The 23,676-nt window shown below is 41.7% G+C and overlaps 1 protein-coding gene across 6 annotated transcripts in view; it reads left to right on the plus strand.

Moving 5' to 3' along the window:
• LOC311130695 (ELAV-like protein 4) overlaps window positions 1-23,676 on the plus strand; it is a gene marked incomplete at both ends in the record, with an annotated part of 73,165 nt that overhangs the window by 1,966 nt on the left and 47,523 nt on the right. For 2 of the 6 annotated variants that reach the window (XM_084163483.1, XM_084163484.1), the window contains one exon: window positions 16,160-16,183. The exons of the other annotated variants lie outside the window; for them this stretch is intronic. In XM_084163483.1, the coding sequence (XP_084019609.1) occupies window positions 16,160-16,183 (24 nt within the window). Of the gene's footprint in view, window positions 1-16,159; window positions 16,184-23,676 lie in introns of those variants that run through there. 6 annotated transcript variants of the gene reach the window in all.

Genomic DNA, 23,676 nt, shown 5'->3' on the forward strand with positions numbered 1-23,676 from the left:
AGACTTAATATTCTTATTCATCTGGCAGAACTGTCTTATTCACTCATACAGACTATTTTCGCATACACAGTCATGCTATCTAGCTACCTGTAAAGAATCCCAGTGGTTATACTACTGACGAAATATAAATAGACTTAAATTGCAGATGACAAGTAGCTTGATGCTGTAATTTCTCTCTCACATATAACAATAGTACCACACAGTGCCTTAATTTCTGCTGAAATGAAAATTGAATAGTAGATTGTAATAATAGATAGTGAGAGGTTATGTCAAGTTATTAAATCAACTCTTACAAGCCTTTTAATTTGCAACATATAGAAGTATTTTGCATTTGGGTGAGCTAAAGAACTTGATGTGGATGTTTGTATTCATTTTAATTATATCTGACTGAGTATGCAGACAGTTCTAAAGCTATGATCAGAGTAAACGCAGACCCTGTTTCTATGTGATCCCGAAAATGCACAAATACGATGCTACTTCCTGTTAAAATAAATGTGAATACATGACTTGTATGTAAATCAGAATATATGAGGCGTGTCTGGGATTCTGATTACCCTGGTTAAAACAGACCATCGTTACAATGATTAATGGTACCTTCATTAAGCACAGCTAGATAATTTGCATACATTAGATAAATGCGCAGTTAGATTGTTGAGGCTTTGCTCTTGGAGAGCCGGATTGTTTTATTATTTTGGTGGATGGGAGGCATACTATTATAATACTAGAGACCAAAATGTTTAGTTCTAGATGTCTGAGATGTCTACGGTGTGTGAGCTGTTTAATACCACTCTATGGCTATGCTACAGTATGATATCAGAACAGAAGGCAAAATGAAATCAAAAGCTATAATAAAAGGTTATTATTATACTGGTATGATACTGAACACCTTCGCATATATTTCAAGGGAATCCAGTATATCAAAGTGATAAAGCAAAATACATAGCTTGCTAAATGTCTACAATCTCGAGCAATGTCCCTGCAGTCCAGGCAGCCATTTGTCAGGCTCTAGGTGAGCTAGAGAACATTGTGTTTAAAAGGATGTCTAACATGTTCTAGAACTCTACTGAGTTTTCTATGAGAACCAATGGATCCAGCCAACATAGAGACTGGGAGGAGAACACTCCATTCAGAATAGCAGCCATATTGGTTCCTATGCATGGTCTAAGAAAAATCTAAGATCTTCAGCATGGATAGTAGTCAGAGGCAGATATGGGTGAGGAATAAAGGAAGATTTCTTTAAGTTGTAATGTCATAAATGTCGTTAATTTGTTAGCCCCTGATTACTGTCATCATGCAGCTGTTGTTTTTCATAAAACGCTGTGCTTTGTTTGGTAACTCCATTCTTCAGTAAAAAAAAAAGTTTAGATTTTCCTTCAAACTCATTTGAGGCATCGTCACAACAAACAGAAGCATGACGAGTAGAGAGGGAATTTTACAGCAGTTGGCAAAGGCACATAGCCACCCCATAGATTGTAAGGGTCATCTCTATTTCACAACAATGATTAGCTCTTTCCATCTGCTGCTTCCATCACTTCCTCCTTCCCTGATTGCAGTGTTTCTCTGGTTAATCTACCCCAGGAAATTAGTTAATTTAAGCTCCACAAGCCTGCCTTTGCTGATGCACAAACAGGTGCAATATATAGACAGGCATGTATCATCTCTGAGAGAGGCAGCGCACTGTGCCAAGGAGGTAGAATCACCCGCCTAACTGCGACACAAAATCATATCTCGGATACAAAGGCCATAGATTGATATTGATTAACTTACAGGCGCATCATTTTAGGATTTACTATCAATGAATAATGAAATTAAGAAATAACCAGGATTTGTTTAATGGTGGATTTGGACCAATATTGAGTGAACTGAACGAAGATATCTCAATTCATAACATGTCAATAGCAACATGAATCATTGAACCATATGGTTTCACCGGATTTAGATACTTTTTTTTGAAACAGCAGTATGAGTAAGAAAGAGCCAAGACACACAATGACTCAGTGTGTGGTTGTCTGAAAATAAAGGAACACTTCCTTTTTCAGCAGAGATACCAGAACCTTGCTCAATCATATATGGCTAGCTTAATGCGCTTTGGCAGAGCTCTCTTCAGTTTTAGGAGGAAGGCACACAAAAGTGCTATTTCTCCTGCAGGTCAATCAGCGGTCACCTGCATACAGCTGCAGGACTACAGCCCATCTCAAACTGCGGCACAACTGTTAACTACATATAGGCTGTAGAAGATCTCATCATAGACTATTGTAGTGTGTGTTCACAAAAAGGCTGTTAGAGAATGTGCTGAGGGGAATCTGCTGTGCTACTTGAATAGTTACATGCTTTTCTACATGCTAATTACGCCCATAAAGAAACAAACTGTTGGGTCAGGTGTCCAGTGTGGTATAGGGTATGCTTTGTCAGCTTCTTGTAAAGAATCCGGTAATGATCCAATGAATGCCAATCACCCTGATCGTGTCAAGTCAGTCCCATCATATAACAATTAATTTCTGAGCCGGCTGTGGTAGCTACTGTACTGTGTGTTCCTGTGTGGCAGGCAGGGCCTGGAGGGCAGGCTGGCAGTGCCACACTGAGAGGGGACCAGTGCTGCAGGGGGGGGATGGTGAGCAGCAGCTGAGCCAGTCTCGCTGGGAGCCGTCACTGCTGAGTGGAGCAGGTGTCTCCAGCCAGGCAAAAAGCTTCCCTAAGCCAGAGGAGAAGAGGGGAGGCAGGGCCGGCCACAGCACTGTGTGCCCCGCAGAGGACAGGTGGCCCACTCTCTCTCGCCCTCTCTCTTTACTCCTTCACAGTGCCTCCTCCAGGGGCTGTCTTTTAATACCCAGCCACCCTATTGTGTAACATTAGAATGTTAGCTAGCAATGTCACTATCCATGGTGCTGAAGGTCCAGATAGATATACAGGGGGAGGTGGATGTGATCCATAACACTTAGCCTCCCAAAAGAAACAGCGGAAGGGTCAGCTTTCTGGATACAGGTACCCTGACCTGGAAGTAACAGTCTGTGATTTCACCCGTAGAGAGGCGTTTGAAGACTAGAGAAACACAGAATACAATTGTGATGATAGTTTGAAAACCATGACTTTGAGAACAGAAATTGTAGTTTGACTGTTATGTCAGAGCGCTTAACAACGTACACTATTTTGAAACCGCAAACTTTAATAGTAAACTTTACTGCTTTTTCCTCTTATAACCCCCAAGAGCAGTTCTATTGTGTTGATAAACCGACATTTCATTTTAGAGCCACTTTTATTTACTGGTATGCTTACTGTGGCCATTGTTTCATATCTAATCACAGTTATTTCACGGCTGTTAACAGAGTAATTAGAAAAGGAACAATGTTGAAATGTTTGGAGAGAAAAAAACGGAATTGTGTTGTCTTTATTGCCTGAGAGCGAGGTTTACTCTCGTCTGTGTACACACAGTAATGAATGTTACTGTTAATTAGAGTGGAACGGTGAAAGGGTATTGGGGAAAACAGACACAGCTTTATGCCAATCTCAGTCAACTGTTTCCATACACTCAGTTCCAGCAGCATAAACATGGGCCACACCACCAACCATAACAAAGGAGGCATTACCCAGCTTGAGCCCCACTGACCAGTGTAGTTTACTATTGTAATCTCTCTTAGCTGACTGGGCTCAAAATCCCAAAAAACAACACAAGAAGTGGGGTTGCATAGGGGCGCCCACAACCTGCGAATTCTATCTTTAATAAAAATAACAATGATGCTCTAGTCAAGATTATCTCCTCACAAAAGACACATTCTACCTTTTCAAGAGATACAATCGAAGTGTCTATATTAGAAAAAAAATCATTTAAATTTTATTCAAAATTGCATTGCACATTATGATGCATAAGAAAATCTGACATTAAAAAATGGCAGTCAAATGGATGCAGCTGCTATTCGAGAGCAATCAGTATCGGGCCGCCATCTTAAGAGCAGAGATTCGAGAATGCTATAGCTCACAGCTTACTGCCTGTTGGTGAAGTGATAAATGTAGCCAACACTTGAGCGATAGGTTGTGGCTGAATCTTGACATTGTTTTTCAGAATTGATAGTTTCTTAGCACATGCCTTTTTATTGATTTACTAATTGTTTGGGAGCTAGAAAGTGACTGCTGCGGTCATTAATAAATTATATGTGCCTGACGTGTACATTACTGAGGAAGACCTGTGAGGCCAGGCGTTACTTCCTTAGACACATAGCGGTTCTCTTCACAGCCCTGGGAAAGCATCATCCCCACTAGTTTTCCAAGCCATTAATAATTCATCCTTTCTAACAGCAGCATTCAGGTTTAAATGTGTTACCATGGAGTCTTCCTAGGACATCAGTGACAAGACTCTAAAATAACCCAATTTAAAGCAGGAGAAAAGCGTATTTATGTATGGTAATTATTCCTTAAGGTATTCTTCTCTGCTGCGCTCTCCATTCTCCATTTCTTTACTCTCCCTATCTCGTTCTCTTTCCTCCTGAGAGGGAGCGTGTGTGCGCGTGTGTGGGATGGGGGGGGGGCTTGTTTTTTTTAGAGCAGTGTTTCCCAACTCCAGTCCTGGAAGCAGGTTGACGTTTATTGTCATGAGTCTTGCCCTGGAGCCAGAACGGAGCGGTTTCCGCTAGATGGGCCAGCTGCAAAGTCAAAATTCATGAAAGATTTGCTTTTTGATCTTAATTGAAGGTTAGGGTTAGGCATAAGTGTTAGCAGTGTGGTTAGGGTTGGGTTTAAAATCAGATTTTATGACTTTGTGGCTGTGCCAGCTAGTGACCACTCTGCAGAGCTGCCTACAGTACATGAGTAATCTCAATAAATGGCAACCTGCGTCCTCGAGTACCCCCAACACCACACACTTTTGTTGTAGCCACAGAAAAACACCTGATTCAACTCAGAGGGCTGTATTCATTCCTTTCATAGCTACAGTGGAGAAACACAACATACTTCATTAATGCATTGCATTTTATCAAACATAGGTCTACATCTATCTAAACAAGGGGTTTGTTGAATAAATCACAGCTACTACAACACACATGAGGTGAAGCTATTCGCCAAGGATATATGCTGTTAAACTAAAATACTGCAGAGTTAGGCTAGCATTGTGGACTCGCTTTCCTACTAGCATCATAAGGAGGAGCAGTAAACCATGAAGTGACATTTAGAAAGATGAAATGTGAAGTGTGGGCATGTTAGAATGGCTCCCGTGCTCCAAGGCAGGCAAGCAGCACAGCGAAGGGCTGGGGCCAGGCAGGAGAATGATTCCCCGCTCTGAGAGGAGGCACTGATTAAAGCCCCAGCCAGATGGACCACAGTGGTCACCCTCAGAGCGTGGAGGTACCCCGACTGGGATCAAACACTGAGCAGGCCGCCCCACAGCCAACCACTACACCACCATGACAGCACTCACCACACACAATGGCAACACAGACGCCAATAACGACGAGGGGCAACACTGGTAATGACAAGGGGAGCAGGCAACGTGTCGTTGCGGTTGAATGTCATTTATCAAGCGGCAACACCTCTGTAATCCAAATGGACTGTAATCCAAGGTCTCCTGCTGTGATTGCACCGTCCGTGCCAGAATAGATGTCAACCATGCAAACCCCTCTGTGCAATTCTACAGCCCTCTCATTTCCGTTAAAGGTTATAGGGGCCTCAGTCCTTGCTTCCAAACCATTTTTGGGAATTATATACTTGTAGGCTACCTTGCTGTGGTTCAGTATTTATGAAACAAGTTCCTTTGGTGTGGCCACTGCTTTTTGTAATAACTAGCACCGCTATTGAATTGTAGTAACTGTCTTTTACTACCTTAATTTTGTGAAGTGGCCATCTCCATATACAATATGTGGTTTTCTCCCGTCACATTCTGTTCCACAGACAGGAATAGCTTAGGCAGGTAGACAAGCCTTGTCACTTAAGTCTAAATGCTCCAGCTACACTGAACAAAAATATAAACGCAACATGTAAAGTGTTGGTCCCATGTTTCATGAGCTGAAATAAAATATCCCAGAAATGATATCCGCACAAAAAACGTATTTCTCTCACATTTTGTGTACAAATGTATCAAGAAGCTGATTAAACAGCATTATCATTACAAAGGTGCACCTTGTGCTGGGGACAATAAAAGGCCACTCTAAAATGTGTGGTTTTGTCACACAACACAATGCCACAGATGTCTCAAGTTTTGAAGGAGCGTGCAATTGGCATGCTGACTGCAGGAATGTCCACCAGAGCTGTTGCCAGAGAATTGAATGTTAATTTCTCAACCATAAGCTGCCTCCAACGTCGTTTTAGAGAATTTGCCAGTACGTCCAACCGGCCTCACACCCGCAGACCACGTGTATGGCGTCGTGTGGGCTAGCAGTTTTCTGATGTCAACATTGTGAACAGAGTGCCCCATGATGCCGGTGGGGTTATGGTATGGGCAGGCATAAGCTACGGACAACAAACACAATTGCATTTTATTGATGGCAATTTGAATGCACAAAAATACCGTGACGAGATTCTGAGGCCCATTGTGAGACCCATTTTTTTTTATGGTGTCTGTGACCAACAGATGCATATCTGTATTCCCAGTCATGTGAAATCCATAGATTAGGGCCTAATTAATTTATTTCAATTGACAGATTTCCTAATAAGAACCATAACTCAGTAAAATCAATGAAATTGTTGCATTTATATTTTTGTTCAGTATATATAAAATGGATTTGAGTGCAAGGGAATGACAAATGTAGCACAGCCTTGAAGTCACCATGAAGAATGAATGTCTTGTTGAGAAGTTTCTCTTAGGTGGTGATATGAGCATGAGTTGAAATGTACGTGATTCATGTCCAATGACATGGAAAGATAGGTATTTACCAGAGAAAAGTGTCTCATGCAGTTTTAGGAGCTGAGTAAGGATTTGGCAGAATGCTTGTCTGTTGTCTTAAACATCAAAGATAACAGAAGCCAGTCCCGAGGGACAACTACTGCTGTCCTAGGCTAAATGCAGATTTGTAATTGATGCCTGATGTCTCGGAGTAAGCAAAGCTGAGTTTGTCACACTGTATCAAGACAAAAGGTCTGACACCAATTTGTTGATTTGTTACGGGTGAAGAACAGACTTCAGCCAGAGAAGTGATGATAATCAATCTGAGTTGCACGGCCATGCCAAAACTTCGATATAGGAACTAAATTGATTCTTTGTGGGAAATCAAAAAGAGCTACGTAAGCTCCTGTATACTGAGGAGAAGACAAACCTGGGTGTCATAAAAAATAGTCAGTTCATTTAAGAGGAATGTACTATACTGGGATTTTTCCATGATAGGCTCAGTTCCATGGAAAGTGCATGATGAACAGAATGTTTCGGAGGTCTCTCTTTCTCTGCCAAATCAGGCACAAATGGGCTAGAAAAGCAGGCAGGGGATGACACTTTCAATCCGGTTAGTGTCCCTTGTAGGAAATGTCACAGCACGGGTTGGAAGAGGCGAGGCCTCCTGTTAGCAAAGCTGAGGATCTAACTACAGGCCCAGTGTGACATGCTAATTAATCAAGGGCTGTTGACCTTTCACTGACCTGGTTTTCTGGTGGTCAATCAAACAGCATTGTGAAAGTTACCATTTCATTACAGATCACTTTTTTATTCTTTCAAATCAAAGGGAATTTCTGATTTATTCTTAAAAATACATAAATTAGTGAAATTGTAAAATATGGCACCGACTGCAATACCGGTGGATGAGTACATGGATGAACGTAACAAATTCTGAAAAATCTATATTTTGTTTATTCAAAGTACATGTACTGTATGGCGTTGAGCACAGAGGGTTAGTACATGGGTGAGCATGACAAATTGAAACTTCTTACAATGTTAACAGTTCTTGACACATTTCAGGTGACACCTACACTTTGCTACCTTTAAATAAACCTGTAATTATTCAGAATGAAACATGAGTCAAACACACTGGATCTAACAGTTAGATTGCTTGGACTTTGATGAAGTTGACACGATAAGACTGTCTGCTGCATGTCTAAACTGGTTTCATACTAACTACATACAGAAGAGATATCTTACAATGTTGTTATTCTAACTGTAAAATCTAACTGTAAAAGTGTGTGAGAGAGCGAGAGAGAGAGGGAGAGAGAGAGCGTATGCGTGCGTGCGTGTGGATGTGTGCAGTCAGCAGTAAAAATCCTTAAAACCATTGGTTGAAACTCAAGTCAGCATTGAGGACCGATCCCTATTTGCATCAGCAGAAAAAAATATTCACTGGATGTTAATCCATGGAGTGGTTTTGAGTGGGAGGGGTTTGGGGTGAGTAGGGAGGACAAGAGAGAGCAGGTGGAGTTCATGACAATTAGCCAGATGCTGGTCTCAAAATTAGCAGGCTTTCAGCAGAGGCAGGAGCCATTCTGGTGGGGCATTACAATTAGGGCTACAGCAATCGGTGTGTCAGGTCGGAGGTACTTCGGGAACAACGGGTGTGTGAGAGAGAGCGTCTGGGCCTGTCCAGGCAGAGACAATCAATGAGATGGGCTTTACATTGCTGACTGCACCGTTGGCAATCCTCCTGGGTTAGGGCCAGTAAAGCTTTCCACTTTAAAGAATGGAGGAATAAACAAAAAAACTAAACTAAAACATTCCAGAATAATGCTTATCATAGTCAAAATACATTCGCTTGTACAGTACAGTACATAAGGCTAAAGCTGAATTCACATTTATTTTTATGCAACGTCTTACAAAATCCCCAAAACTAAATTAAACAAATTTGATAGATTGTACCTTCCTTATAATTGGCACGCAAACACACACAGGGCTGTGACAATTATGGAATTTTGAGTAACAATTAACTGTCATGCAAATGGCCACGGTTATTGTCATAAATGTTATTTTTGTTTGAAAATGTTTTGAGCTCATAATGTATTATAATGGATATTTGAAAATTAGCTATGACATACCTAATGAATACAATACAGCTTTGGTGACACCTGTCTCAAAAGCGAAAGGTTTTGACCACTTGGAACATTCTGCTCCTAAAATCACCAACTTTATCCCCTTCATGTAAAAATGAAAAACTGCTATTGGGTAAATGATATATACTTAGAATAGAATTATTGTTATGACGATTATTTTCCTTAGTTCATGGTTATTGTTAATAATTGTCGGTTACACAATTATAATATTATTGTACCAGCCTTACACACACACACACACACACACACACACACACACACACAGTGTATATAAAGAGCCAAAGCCCACGGGAGGCAAACCTTCCTGCCCAGCAACTCCAGTGACTAGATCTGAAATCTCCCAGCATGGGTGGCATCCTATTTAGAATCTCTCAAACAGCTCACTCCATCTGTCTTCAGGCAGCCAACCTCCCCCATCTGACAACATAGGAGAGAGCAATATGTAGCACTACTTTAAGACCCCATTCACTCTCATCCATCACATTCTACAGTATTTATTAAAACAACGTAAGAAAATAATTTGGTGAAACAAAGCAACTACAAAAGAGGATATTTAGGATATATGAAATCTTTTGAGTTATTGAGGATGTCGTGTGTAGATAAGAATCTTCTTCCTGGAACGCCTTTACTGCGTACCTATTATTTCAATAGTTAAAGTTCACTGTAATCAAAAATAAAAATGATTGATTTTCATCTGTGTTATGCTCTGTTATTTACAGCCAATAATTAAAAGGTGGAAATAAAACCATGGTGCCAGAGAGAATATTAAAGTCAGTGAGGCGGAGAATTATTTCCCAAGCTTCCACAGAATGCAATGAATTCTAAAAGGTCAGGTAGGAAGAATAAAAGCGATAGAAAAGCTAGTCTTGTATTAATTGCAGGTTTCTCGACTGAGAAGCATTGCACCAGAAAACTCCCGAAACAAATAGGCAGTTGGTATCTGTTGTTGTCCCTGGCAGTAAGGGATAGCGGAAGATACCACACATAATTAAAATAACTCCAGCAAACACATCCATTCGGGAAACACCCGAGTCCTGTTGATTCCTAATTGAGGGCGGCGAGGCTTTAGCCGTGGCTTTAATTAACGCTCATTAGTATTTCAAGCACATTGTTGTGCATGGCTTTAGTACTCAGTGAGGTGGAGGGGCCAGAGGTGTAGTGGGGAGATTGGAGAGCTTCAAAGCTCTTCCTAGCAGTCTCTCACTGTGGGGAAATTCTGTGCCCTGTGAAAGTTGACCAACGTTATTGCTCTCTTCTCATTGTCACTATGTAAATACTGTATATATGGATTGTATACAGTGTACTACTACTGTACATGTACAAATATACATACAGTGCATATATATTACGTGCATATATACTGTGTATAGCATGCATTCATAAAGAAAATACATACATTGTCTACTTTACATATTGAGAAATGAACATTTGAGTCATTCCGAGCCAACGTCCACACCAGAAAACTCCTGAAAATGTTTTGGGCTTATTATGGATTAGGCTAACAGTGCTGCAGCATTTTTTTGTAGGCTGTCAAGAGCTCTGTGAGATTTGCCATCAGCGCTCGTTCAGCTGGAGATTGGTGAACTCAGCCAGAGGTTAATGGACTTACTCAAGTTAGTCTGCCTGCCATGAGAGCCTCCTCCTTCTGATTGAATAAAAGAGGACCAGCTAGATGTCTCTGTCTCTGGTGTCTGGAATAAAACAGTTAACTGTAATGACGCAGTGTTGAACAATGGATAAAATAGGCCTACTGCTGCCTAACACACAGGCAAATGCTGTAACAAAACATTGGGCAGTAACAAAACAACCACACAGCAAAGTGTAATATATTGTGCCATGTCAACTAAGTGAATTAGAGTATGCAGGTGCTTGCTCTCCTTGTCGCTGAGTCTGGGGCCAGCTAGGGTAAATCTGGTATTTTATGGCCTCTCTGGTCACTGCAGCTCTCATACCAAAAGATATTCTAATCAAATCAGACTAGACCCAAGAGGATGTGGCTGCTAGGTTTCAAGGTAGATAAGGTATAGAATATACTGTATACAATATGCAGTTATTGCATCTAAAATACTGTATAAAATATGCATTGCTATTTTATCATTGTAAAATATAGTTATGAATTATTGTATAGCCTACATCAAATCATAGCTGTGTGTTGGAGGCCACATTGAATACATTTATGAAGGCATTCTCATAATGCAAAGGTGGCATTGTAGGTGGCATTACTGAAGTTTATGTTTTAAGTTTTATGTACTGTAGTTAACTTGTGCAGGGTAGGATTGAGAGGACTGCAGTAGTACAGGGACATCAAACGTTCAGGCTGCTGCACAGACACTATGGAGGCTGTGTTGGAGAAGAAAAAAAAACTCTCTAAATGGTTAAATGAGTGAGAAATATGTCATTGTTGCAATAGTTTGTGAGTAGGCAACATATAATCATGTTAAATTGACATGTTGAATTTTGCCATATTAAATTATTTTATATTGCGCTAATATTCCTAATGTGGACAGTTTGTGTTACTACCTCACACTAGCCCAAAGGCCGACAGATGGTGATATTGAGTCGTTTCATCTTACCATCCAAAGGGAATGCATGCAGCCGGCTATACACTCGTATCCCCAATGGACCGGTTCGTACATAAAACATTCTCCATTCAGGCTGCAAAGGCTTCGATTTCCTCCTTAACTAGATTTAATGGCGAGAAGGCGGGAAAAAACAGGGAAAATATGAATACATTCTTTATGAAACCCCATTTTCCACCACCATGCTAGAGTGGCTAATGCGGGAGAGGCTATACGGACACCTGGTGCCCAAATTGCTGACGTATGTCACACAGCGAGAGTAGAGTGGAAACGAACGGATTCGGTTCAGTCAGTCGTCCTGATGAGCCCTTCCCAGCTAGCTAGTTTATAGATGTGTCTAGAAACTTCAGCGAGAATTAGACACTTGTCTGTCGAAGTTGGGACTTTTTGTCTCAAACATTTGCCCCCTGTTCTATTTATTTCAGTGTGATATCGATGAAAGTGATTAATCAAAAAGAGTGTATATATACTGAACAAAAATATAAACGCAACAATTTTAAAGATTTTACTGAATTACAGTTCATATAAGGAAGTCAGTCAATTGAAATAGATTAATTAGGCCCTATGGCACAGCCATGGGTGGGCCTGGGAGGGCATAGGCCTACCCACTTGGCAGCCAGGCCCACCTACTGGGGAGCCAGGTCCAGCCAATCAGAATGAGTTTTTCCTCACAAGAGGCCTTTATTACGGACAGAAATACACTATATATACAAAAATATGTGGACAACCCTTCAAATTAGTGGATTTGGCTATTTCAGCCACACCTGTTTCTGAAAGGTGTATAAAATCGAGCACACAGCCATGCAACCTCCATAGACAAACATTGGCAGTAGAATGGTCTTACTGAAGAGCTCAGTGACTTTCAACGTGGCACCGTCATAGGATGCCACCTTTCCAATAAGTCAGTTCGTCACATTTCTGCCCTGCTAGAGCTGCCCCGGTCAACTGTAAGTGCTGTTATTGTGAAGTGGAAACGTCTAAGACAACAACGGCTCAGCCGCGAAGTGGTAGGCCACACAAGCTCACAGAACGGGACCGCTGAAGCGCTTAGCGCATAAAAATGGTCTGTCCTACAGAGTTCCAAACTGCCTCTGGAAGCAACGTCAGCACAATAACTGTTTGTCGGGAACTTCATGAAATGGGTTTCCATGGCCAAGCAGCCGCACACAAGCCTAAGATCACCATGCGCAATGCCAAGCGTCGGCTGGAGTGGTGTAAAGCTCGCCGCCATTGGAATCTGGAGCAGTGGAAACGCGTTCTCTGGAGTGATGAATCACGCTTCACCATCTGGCAGTCCGACTAACGGATCGGGGTTTGGCGGATGCCAGGAGAACGCTACCTGCCCGAATGCTCAGTGCCAACTGTAAAGTTTGGTGGAGGAGAAATAATTGTCTGGGGCTGTTTTTCATGGTTCTGGCTAGGACCCTTACTTCCAGTGAAGGGAAATCTTAACGCTACAGCATACAATGACATTCTAGACGATTCTGTACTTCCAACTTTGTGGCAACAGTTTGGGAAAGGCCATTTCCTGTTTCAGCATGACAATGCCCCTGTGCACAAAGCGAGGGCCATACAAAAATGGTTTGTTGAGATCGGTGTGGAACAACTTGACTGGCCTGCACAGAGCCCTGACCTCAACCCCATCAAACACCTTTGGGATGAATTGGAACGCAGACTGCGAGCCAGGCCTAGCCGCCCAACATCAGTGCCCAACCTCACTAATGCTCTTGTGGCTGAATGGAAGCAAGTCCCCGCAGCAATGTTCCAACATCTAGTGGAAAGCCTTCCCAGAAGAGTGGAGGCTGTTACAGCAGCAAAGGGGGGACCAACTCCATATTAATGCCCATGATTTTTGGAATGAGATGTTTGATGAGCAGGTGTCCACATACTTTTGGTCATGTAGTGTACTCCTCAGCACCCCCCACCCCTCTCAGACGATCCCGCAGGTCAAGAAGCCGGATGTGGAGGTCCTGGGCTGGCATGGTTACACGTGGTCTGCGTACTGACAAATTCTCTAAAATGACGAGGCAGTTTATGGTAGAGAAATTAACATTCTAAAGATAAATAATCCACTTGTTAAGAGAGAAATCAGTTTTTAATAAAGCAATATATCACAAACTGTTGTTGGTTATTAATTTGGACACTTTAAAATTGTTTTTACATTGGGCTATTTATCAAAATGTATTGTCAACAGGAAGCAGCAACAGCATCATTTTCAACTTAAGTTTTAGGAATATAAATGTAACTTTCAACATTAATTTCCAATGGTATTGTACTTAATCAGGTAAAAACTGCTGAATGAGTCCAAAAACGTGCTGTGTTTTATTTATTTAGATGATATACCAGAAATCACCAAAACGGGTTTGCCCTGCCTAGTAGTAGGCTTATAGGTATGGGATGTAATGCATTCCCTATCCAGGTCCAAAAGTCCCCACACCAGAGCACTACAACCACAGAGCTGAAATGGGTTTTCTCAGAGGTTGGAGCTGAGGGGCCTCATGTTAATTATTGATGGTGCTTACGTGCAGCTGTGAAGGGAAGCACTTGTGGTTGAAGCTCACAGAAAAGACAGGAGGGTGCTGGGGAAATAGAGTGGAGAGATGTGGCAAGGCAGTAGCATGAACAAAATCATCACCAACATCAAAAAGGGCAGATATACTACTGTGTAATGTCACGCAGAGGAACGATTAAGCTACTGTACTTCTCTATACACTGTTCATGGTGGTATGTCTCCATCCATGTAGGCTACAAAACCTCATCACACCGTGTGTGGGGGTTCGAGGTGGTTATTGGTTACCTTGCTCCATGTTACAGGTGCCAATGATCTTCTCTGCCTTCGCTTGGAGGTCAAATTAACACTGCAGATGTTGTAGTGCATAATATCAATAGCACCTTACATCGGTACCATCGCCCCCAGTAGTTTACTGCTCCTCCGTCTATAGCCCTCCTCCACTAGCGCACCACCCCTTCCCCGTTCTATCGCAGCCAATGAGATTCTAAACCCGACAGACTGAATAACCCATAAATGGTTGTAGGAAAAAGGGATGCTTGCATTAGCTGTTTCGTTTCAGTGAAGACTTACCCTTTTAGTTTTGTTTTATTTTTTGGGACCGTTTCTTTTCTCCGACGCTCTCGAAGAGAAACGAAGAGATTTCCACCCACGGCTCGCCCTTGACACGCTGCACACACTGCAGGCTCACGTTCATCCACTCACACGCGCCTTCTCTATCCGATTGTCCTTGGGACCACGCGCGCCCAGCACTAGGACCGACTCCTTTAGCAACCGATTTTCTTTATCCACACGAAGACTAAATACTTGCTGCTCCCCTTTCGCTTTATCCTCCTCAACCTAAAACAAGAATGGTCATGGTGAGTAGGGAACAATTTGTTTAGCCTATGCTAAGGCGTCTGTTTTATAAGCTGTATCTATCTTATTATGTGTCTACATTTAATGAACTGCTTTGAGTCACCGTCATCATTGCACCTCTGCTGCAGTAGCCTAGCCAGGTGATACACTTCTGTATGGGGTTTGTGTTTGAATCCGTAGGGAGCCTATCCCAATTTTTGGGGCGGTTTGTTGTTTATATAGGTGTCGCTCCTGCAGGTGTGTGTGATATACAGTTTGACGTGAGTATAGAATAGAATACAACTTTATTGTCCATCCAGGATGGACATTTTTCTTTGGCATTACCTTATATTAAAACGATCACACACATACATTCTCACATCACACACATTTAAAAGTCAGACCATTATACTGCATACACTAAAAACATAGAGGACACTGATACATTAATTCACTCACAATGCACTGTTAAAATAGATAGCTATATGCATATCAGTAGTAGCCTGTGATAAGCCAAGGCTGGCTTAGTTATTAGTTAACAGCCTATGTGGGTGTTTATTTTTATAACTGCAACTTAAAATTAGGCTATGTAACGTTTGTATTTTGAATTTGTTTTAGCAGTATCTAATGATATTTTTCATGAATTATAAATTACATACGATTTAACTGGATTCATATCTTTATTTGAATAACATACATGCAACAAATATGAGCACGTATGAATGTATACAACTAGCGTAATGTATATTTGCAGACTTAATCAAGCATGCAGTAATAGCTAATTTATATACATAGTGCTGTTCAGGCATCCTATTACCATAGTGCCTGAGGGTGCAATCACTCTTTGTGCTCACTCAAGCAAAGACCTTAGCAGCGATGAATTGCTTTGCTGGTACCAAAAAGCTTTTCTTTGCCAAGCGCTCCTTGCATCTCTGAGGCTACCAGAGTGAATGTGTTAACTTTGTGGAGGAGAGGGCTGGAAAGACAGGCGCAGGAGCCAGTGAGAATGCTGCAGCACACGCTTCCAGAGAGAGGGGAGCTCTGACCTCACAGATGAGGAGGAGACCGGGGAGGGCGCTGCAGCACAGAGCTCACGTTGAAGCCTTTTACATTCTCATCCAGCCTCTCTGGAAGAAGGGAATGCCTGCTTTCACAAGCCGCCTACTGTCTCACCACCACAGAGAGAGAAAGTAAGAGCGAGAGAGAGCAAGAGCGAGAGAGCGAGAGCTCCAAGTGAGGGGGAAATTTGCTCAGGCGCTTGGGAGAGAAAACGGCTGCCGGCTCACAAATGGAGTGGAATGGGTTTAAAATGGTAAGGAGGCTGCAGCCTGCCAGCCGCTTGTTGTGTCCTTGCATCCATCCTACAGTAGTAGCAGTAGCACGATGCCTCACTTAGTGTGCCTTCCTTCCCTAACTGTTAATGGGGTGTTATTCATCCAGTTTTGGGAGAAGGCAATGGGTATAGTCATTGCTATGAAAGGAAAAGCATGGAGGCGAGGGGCAGGGGAGAGGTTTCGGGGATCAGTACCCATTTTACTACCATGAAGTGGTGTGTGAATCTCCTGTCCTCCCTGTAGGTTTGCACAAGTCTTTAAAAACTATTCATGTTACCTGCGCACAGCAAACGTACAGTACATTATGTTTTATGTCTGATATTTTGCCTGCATGAAATCTCTATTCCATGTTGTTCATGGTAAATAGTAGATTGTACTTTTGTAGGTTTGGTATATTCATGTATCTATACAAAGTTTTATAGTGCATATTTTGGTAGGTTTTCTTTGTGTAATGTTTGACAGCCTACGGTTGTGAATTTTCATTTGTGAATGTGTAGTGTATCAGAGGGAGAGATAGTTATGTAGAAATAGATTGTGTGTGTTTGTGTGTGTCTGTAATGTGCATGCCTGCATCGGTGTACATTTTCCCTCACTTAGACAGGTTAAAGAATCGCCTGTGCCTCCTCTGCTTCTGCCTCTGATGCTGCTGGTAGCGCTTGTCTGTGTTGCATGGTGGATGTTTGTGCATCCATTGTTGACAAGGGCTCAGAGTCACTTCCTCCCCGGGCTATCCCCCAGCTGGTGGGAGGCAGTGCCTGCCAGGGACTCAGTTTAACTCTGATCCATCCACAACAACATACAGCCAAGTGGCAGGGCTAACTAACCAAATCAACAAACACATATTTTTATATAACCTTTCTGCATTCACAAAGAGGCTGTTTTCCCTGACTTCTAAATTCCCATAGCCATATCAAACATTGTTTTACTGTATACTTTTAATAATAAGCTTAATAAAATGTTCAAATGGTATTATACTGCTTTTAAAATGGTGTCCCTGTCACAAAGGGAATTCGCCAGCTTCCATATTAGCATCTTGAATGTGGGAAGCATTATTCATTTTTCGAAGTGAATATTTGATCGTTTGTGTGTGGGCTTTTCTGTGCAATCAAAATGCTAATTGAAAAGAAAGCAATTCCCAACCATGGTGACAGCGATAGCACCCTGTCTCCCTGACTGCTCTCTGTAGCGTAGTGATGGAGGGGTTTGCCAGTAACTCAGTGCTAAAGGAGGGAGGCGGGGGCGTTAGGAGTGATAGAAGGAAGGAGAGAGAGAGGGGGAGATATCTAGTGTTTACGGTGTGGAACTGAGCGTGGTCCTCATCGAGCTGCACCCTGCTGTCTGTCAGTGGGGCTCAAGCACTGGGCAGTGTCACCACACTCAGCACCACACTTCTACTGCCCTCCAGCAGAGTTACAACACTCAGGGTGCAGTCTCTACTGTCCAGCACCAAGGTTACATATCAATGCTAATAAGTAGAGATACTCAGATGAATATAAAGTAGGGTTTTGTGAGCAGGTGGATGGTATGGCACAGACTGGTGTGGGTAGAGTTGAGGAGGGGGCTGCTGACCTCCAAGTGGGAGAAGTGGGGGTGAGTAAAGAGCTGTGGAGAGTGTGATCCAGAAGGTGGGAGAGTTTGCACTTGACGGTGCTAACACGCATGACAGTGGAGTGTCAACTGGGCTTTCAGATTCTCACAGTTCGACAGGGAGTGAGAGAGAGGGTAAAGAGACGAATAAGAATAATATTTTATAAGATCAGGTTGTGTTCTCTTTGCTTAGGCTACCATTGTTGTGAAGAGAAGTCATTCTAAAACTGACCTGTATTGCCTCAGTGATAGGATATATAGGTGAGGAAAGGTCCTCTTGGAATAATACCATTTTTTATTTATACCTGAATCAAGTAACGGTGAAGGAGGTATACAGTGGGGAGAACAAGTATTTGATACACTGCCGATTTTGCAGGTTTTCCTACTTACAAAGCATGTAGAGGTCTGTAATTTTTATCATAGGTACACTTCAACTGTGAGAGACGGAATCTAAAACATAAATCCAGAAAATCACATTGTATGATTTTTAAGGAATGAATTTGCATTTTATTGCATGACATAAGTATTTGATCACCTACCAACCAGTAAGAATTCCAGCTCTCACAGACCTGTTAGTTTTTCTTTAAGAAGCCCTCCTGTTCTCCACTCATTACCTGTATTAACTGCACCTGTTTGAACTCGCTACCTGTATAAAAGACACCTGTCCACACACTCAATCAAACACACTCCAACCTCTCCACAATGGCCAAGACCAGAGAGCTGTGTAAGGACATCAGGGATAAAATTGTAGACCTGCACAAGGCTGGGATGGGCTACAGGACAATAGGCAAGCAGCTTGGTGAGAAGGCAACAACTTTTGGCGCAATTATTAGAAAATGGAAGAAGTTCAAGATGACGGTCAATCACCCTCTGTCTGGGGCTCCATGCAAGATCTCACCTCGTGGGGCATCAATGATCATGGGGAAGGTGAGGGATCAGCCCAGAACTACACGGCAGGACCTGGTCAATGACCTGAAGAGAGCTGGGACCACAGTCTCAAAGAATTAGTAACACACTACGCCGTCATGGATTAAAATACTGCAGCGCACGCAAGGTCCCCCTGCTCAAGCCAGCGCATGTCCAGGCCCGTCTGAAGTTTGCCAATGACCATCTGGATGATCCAGAGGAGGAATGGGAGAAGGTCATGTGGTCTGATGAGACAAAAATAGAGCTTTTTGGTCTAAACTCCACTCGCCGTGTTTGGAGGAAGAAGAAGGATGACTACAACCCCAAGAACACCATCCCAACCGTGAAGCATGGAGGTGGAAACATCATTCTTTGGGGATGCTTTTCTGCAAAGGGGACAGGACGACTGCACCGTATTGAGGGGAGGATGGATGGGGCCATGTATCGCGAGATCTTGGCCAACAACCTCCTTCCCTCAGTAAGAGCATTGAAGATGGGTCGTGGCTGGGTCTTCCAGCATGACAACGACCCGAAACACACAGCCAGGGCAACTAAGGAGTGGCTCCGTAAGAAGCATCTCAAGGTCCTGGAGTGGCCTAGCCAGTCTCCAGACCTGAACCCAATAGAACATCTTTGGAGGGAGCTGAAAGTCCGTATTGCCCAGCGACAGCCCCGAAACCTGAAGGATCTGGAGAAGGTCTGTATGGAGGAGTGGGCCAAAATCCCTGCTGCAGTGTGTGCAAATCTGGTCAAGACCTACAGGAAACGTATGATCTCTGTAATTGCAAACAAAGGTTTCTGTACCAAATATTAAGTTCTGCTTTTCTGATGTATCAAATACTTATGTCATGCAATAAAATGCAAATAAATTACTTTAAAATCATGCAATGTGATTTTCTGGATTTTAGTTTTAGATTCCGTCTCTCACAGTTGAAATTACAGACCTCTACATGTTTTGTAAGTAGGAAAAGTAAGTAGGAAAACCTGCAAAATCGGCAGTGTATCAAATACTTGTTCTCCCCACTGTAAGTATGGGTGTTAGAACAGTATTAAAGCTAGTAGAGGTTCTGCCAAACAACCGTGGTGGTGATTAAATTAGCTTGCTCCGCCTTAGAATCTGTGCTCTTGAGAGTAGTGCTCTTGAGAATAGTGTACTCAAATCAAACATGTAAAGGTAAAGTTCAGCTTGCTGAGTGCCGTTTCCATCAATCCAATCAGGTATGAAATATCATGCTTACATACTGTTGTTACATGTATAAAAATGTATTTGAAAGGATTACATGATAGTTACATTATAAACAGTAACATATTGGCTGCAATATAATACTGAATAGGAAAAAAACTGCTAAAACATTGTTTTTTTTTCATGGCTGTCTATTAGTTAATGTATGTATTGTATCCTATGCTGTGCAGATGCAGTTGTTCATAGAGTTGAAGAGAAGTACAACTGACAAGTGTCCAGATGTAGATAGACGGTGCAAATGAGAGCCAGCTTAACTATTAGACAAATTAAGAGAGGATTGAGGTTGACGAAAATGGACAGTGGAATACTTTGCCATTACTCCACAGGGCAGTTTAATTCTACCCATCTGTAATCCGTACATGATATCGATACTCAGTACCATCCCTATCATAGAGGCATCTAACCATTAATTACAGCAATATAACTGACCACATGCCTCGCCCTAACATCTGAATCATACTATAGAACCGTTGAATAGCCAGATGTGGACAAATCACCCATAAACACCCTGCAGCTCTCCAATGTTTTGTGTGAGATGTGATCGTGTTGTTGCTGTTGACATGCTGGCGTGCCTCAGAGAGGACTTGGACGGAGTCTCCAGTCCCTGAGCAGCATGGGTAATTATTCACATGCAACTCCCAGCAGAAATGCCACATGGTCATGTAGGTGTCCTCTCAATAATCTCATGCTATCTATCTATCTATCTCCTGCCTGCTTCCAGACAGGCATAGTCACTAACATGGGAGTATCTTAATCAAAGTGGCGATTGTTAGATAATTGCATGTTTTGATTATTTATCCCCTGAAGGGGATCTATAGTAATTCATTTGGATTGAGATTTAAATCAGGAGGATAAATCACATATAGTAGAACATTTGCTTTGTAAAGTAGATTCACATTAGAATTTCAAACGTATGCCATAAATGTCTCTCGTTTATAATTGATCGAAAAAGCTGTTTGTTTTATTGATAACACTATACATTTGAATGAATTGGAAAGCAGGGTACTTATGACACAGTTGAATCCCATAAGCATTAATAAGTGTCCCTTTAAATGTTTTGGTGGTATCAGTATTACTAATGTAAGCAAGGAAAACACTCATTTTCAACATACCTTAGCCTATACTCAGACAAAAACATTAGGGACTAATGAGCTAATGCCTATTTGAATAAGCCGCTATGAACCATTGTCTCAATTATATGGCTTCGTTATTAAATATTCCTTTTGTGTGAAGACTAAACATACATGAATATCAACAAAACGGTTTAGTTAAAAATGTAATAGGCTGCCACAGTGATATATTTTATTTATTTATATTCATTTCCCCTTTAGAAAGCATAGATGAAGGAATTCAGCTGTGAGAGGGAACTGGCTTCACAAATACAAGCCTAATTCCTTTGGCGGAAATTCAAAGTACCACAGACAGACAATAATCAGCTGCAAATTCTTAGCGCAAACAACCCGGTAGCAAACACAGGGTCATGCTCTTGGTGTTTGTTGCTCTTGCTTTTCTGAGTAAACATACTAAAGGAAAATAAGGAAATAGATAGATATTAATATATCCTGTTCATTCAAAGATGGAAGTAGAATGCTGACTTCCATATTTCTACTGTTCTCTTTCTTCGTCTCCCTCTGTGTTCCATGTGTTTTGGTATTCATACAGACTTGGATTTGAGTGGCAGTTACTCCTGAGACTGTGCACAAACCAAACTGCACACTCCTCTGATCTACATTTTGCATCCCAGGAAAAGGAGAAAAGAAAGCTGCAGCAGCAGGCTTGGTGTCATTAGCAGTTGCTCCAGCTCGTTGTTCAACGTTGCCAAGTAAAGTGGCCTGTTACTGTGATGTTAAAGGACGTTTCAAGGTCATCCTTCCAACAGGGGCTTTTTTCACAGCCTGGAAGGCATCAAACATTTATATTTCTGTTGCCGGATGAATTATACATTTAACATGCAACATAACCACATGCAACAAAATGGCACTGTTGGTTGGATTATAAACACATTAGGTCTATCGCTTCTCTACATCTTTACACACAGTCTGCCCCATCAAATCATAGTACTGTAAATATAAGCAGGGGGAAACATTCTGTTCCTACTTGCTGTAGGTCAAGAGAAAGAAAGGGGAGGAGGATTAAGAATGAGATGGAGGAGGAAGGAAGTACATTTCCTAGTCAGATCTGCACACAGACCAGTAGCGGACAGGGCACCTACAGACAAGGGGTCAGGGTGGTGGACCTGACAGAAGCTTCCTCAATCCCTATTGAGAACATGAAAGCTTTACTGCCTAAAAGTATTCATGAATGAATAGGAATATGGTTCATACCTTTATTTTTCTATCGCTGTCAAAAGCTGAGGCAAGCATGAGGGCGATGAGATTTAATCACTAGGTTGTTCCACCTTAAAAAGCACAAGAACAAGGATTTCGACACCCACCATCTCAGATTGTTCTAAAATCGTTTCTGTAGTTCATAACAGATACGATTAGCATTTCTGAAACATACTTTTATTGAAATATAATTTGATCTCTGAGAAATTAAAGTAATTAATTGCACCCAAATTAACAATTTTATTTTATAGGATTCAGACAATATTCAATAAATATAGTACCCAACATCTGATATGGACCAAACATCTTCCTACCAATGAGTAAGACATTAGGAATCCAAAAAATGTACCCCCCAATGCCAATCCCACCCCAACAACCAGTATACAATATATCATTTCTGTTTTAATATCTGAATCCTATAAATTAAAATGTCCAATTTGGGTGCAATCAATTACCTTAATTTCTCTGAGATAAAATAAAATGTTTCAGGAATGCCAATCATACCTGTTTCTAACTACAGATACAATTTTAGAACAATCTGAGATGGTGGGTGTCATGGCTAGCTTAAATGACATGGAACGATTCCACTGCCATTAGAGGTTTTGTCATCTGGGAAAGGGATTCATCCTGTAAATGCCTATACCAGGGTTTCCCAAACAAGTTTTGGTTTTTGCCCTAGCACTACACAGCTGATTCGAAGAATCAAAGCTTGATGATTAGTTCATTATTTGAATTAGCTGTGTAGTGCTAGGGCCAAAAACCAAAACTTGCAAAAACCAAATTATGCACCCCTTGGGGTCCCCAGGACCGAGTTTGGAAAATGCTGGCCTATTCCCTTCATATCAACTGTAAAATGTTCTCCTCAAACTAGATGGAAATAGGAATTTTACTACAGATATCTATCAAGACAGATAAACATTTGAAGCAGTTAACAGAACCATCAAGTTGGGATCCAGAGAGATAGATGTGTGCAATCTTCTATCTTCCAAATACATGTCTCCCCGGCATGCTATTGATAAAAAACTCCATTCCAGAATTTTCCATGGAAATAGCCCTATATTTTCTGGCACATACTATATGAACATAGATAGTCTCCTGTGGGCATTTTCAATTACACTGTACCACGGCAGAAGGAGATTAATCTGCTATTTTGAATGCATGCCACATTTTCTGGTTTAGTTGATATGCTGGAGGGGTAATCTTAGCTGTGAGTATACATTTAGGCTTTTTGTCTTCTCACTGCAGCAGAAGCTAAATCTGAGTAGATTTGATAAATATTGAAATCTGTTTCCAATTTTCTAATGACCTAATATGCTCCAAGTTAGTATATTATATCACAACAATTTGAGGATTAGTTTCACAGATGCATAGTATGATTAGTACCAGTACAATGAAATGTATTGCACAT

Source organism: Coregonus lavaretus (genome assembly GCF_964263955.1).
Source record: "Coregonus lavaretus genome assembly, chromosome: 6".
NCBI classification, from domain to species: domain Eukaryota; kingdom Metazoa; phylum Chordata; class Actinopteri; order Salmoniformes; family Salmonidae; genus Coregonus; species Coregonus lavaretus.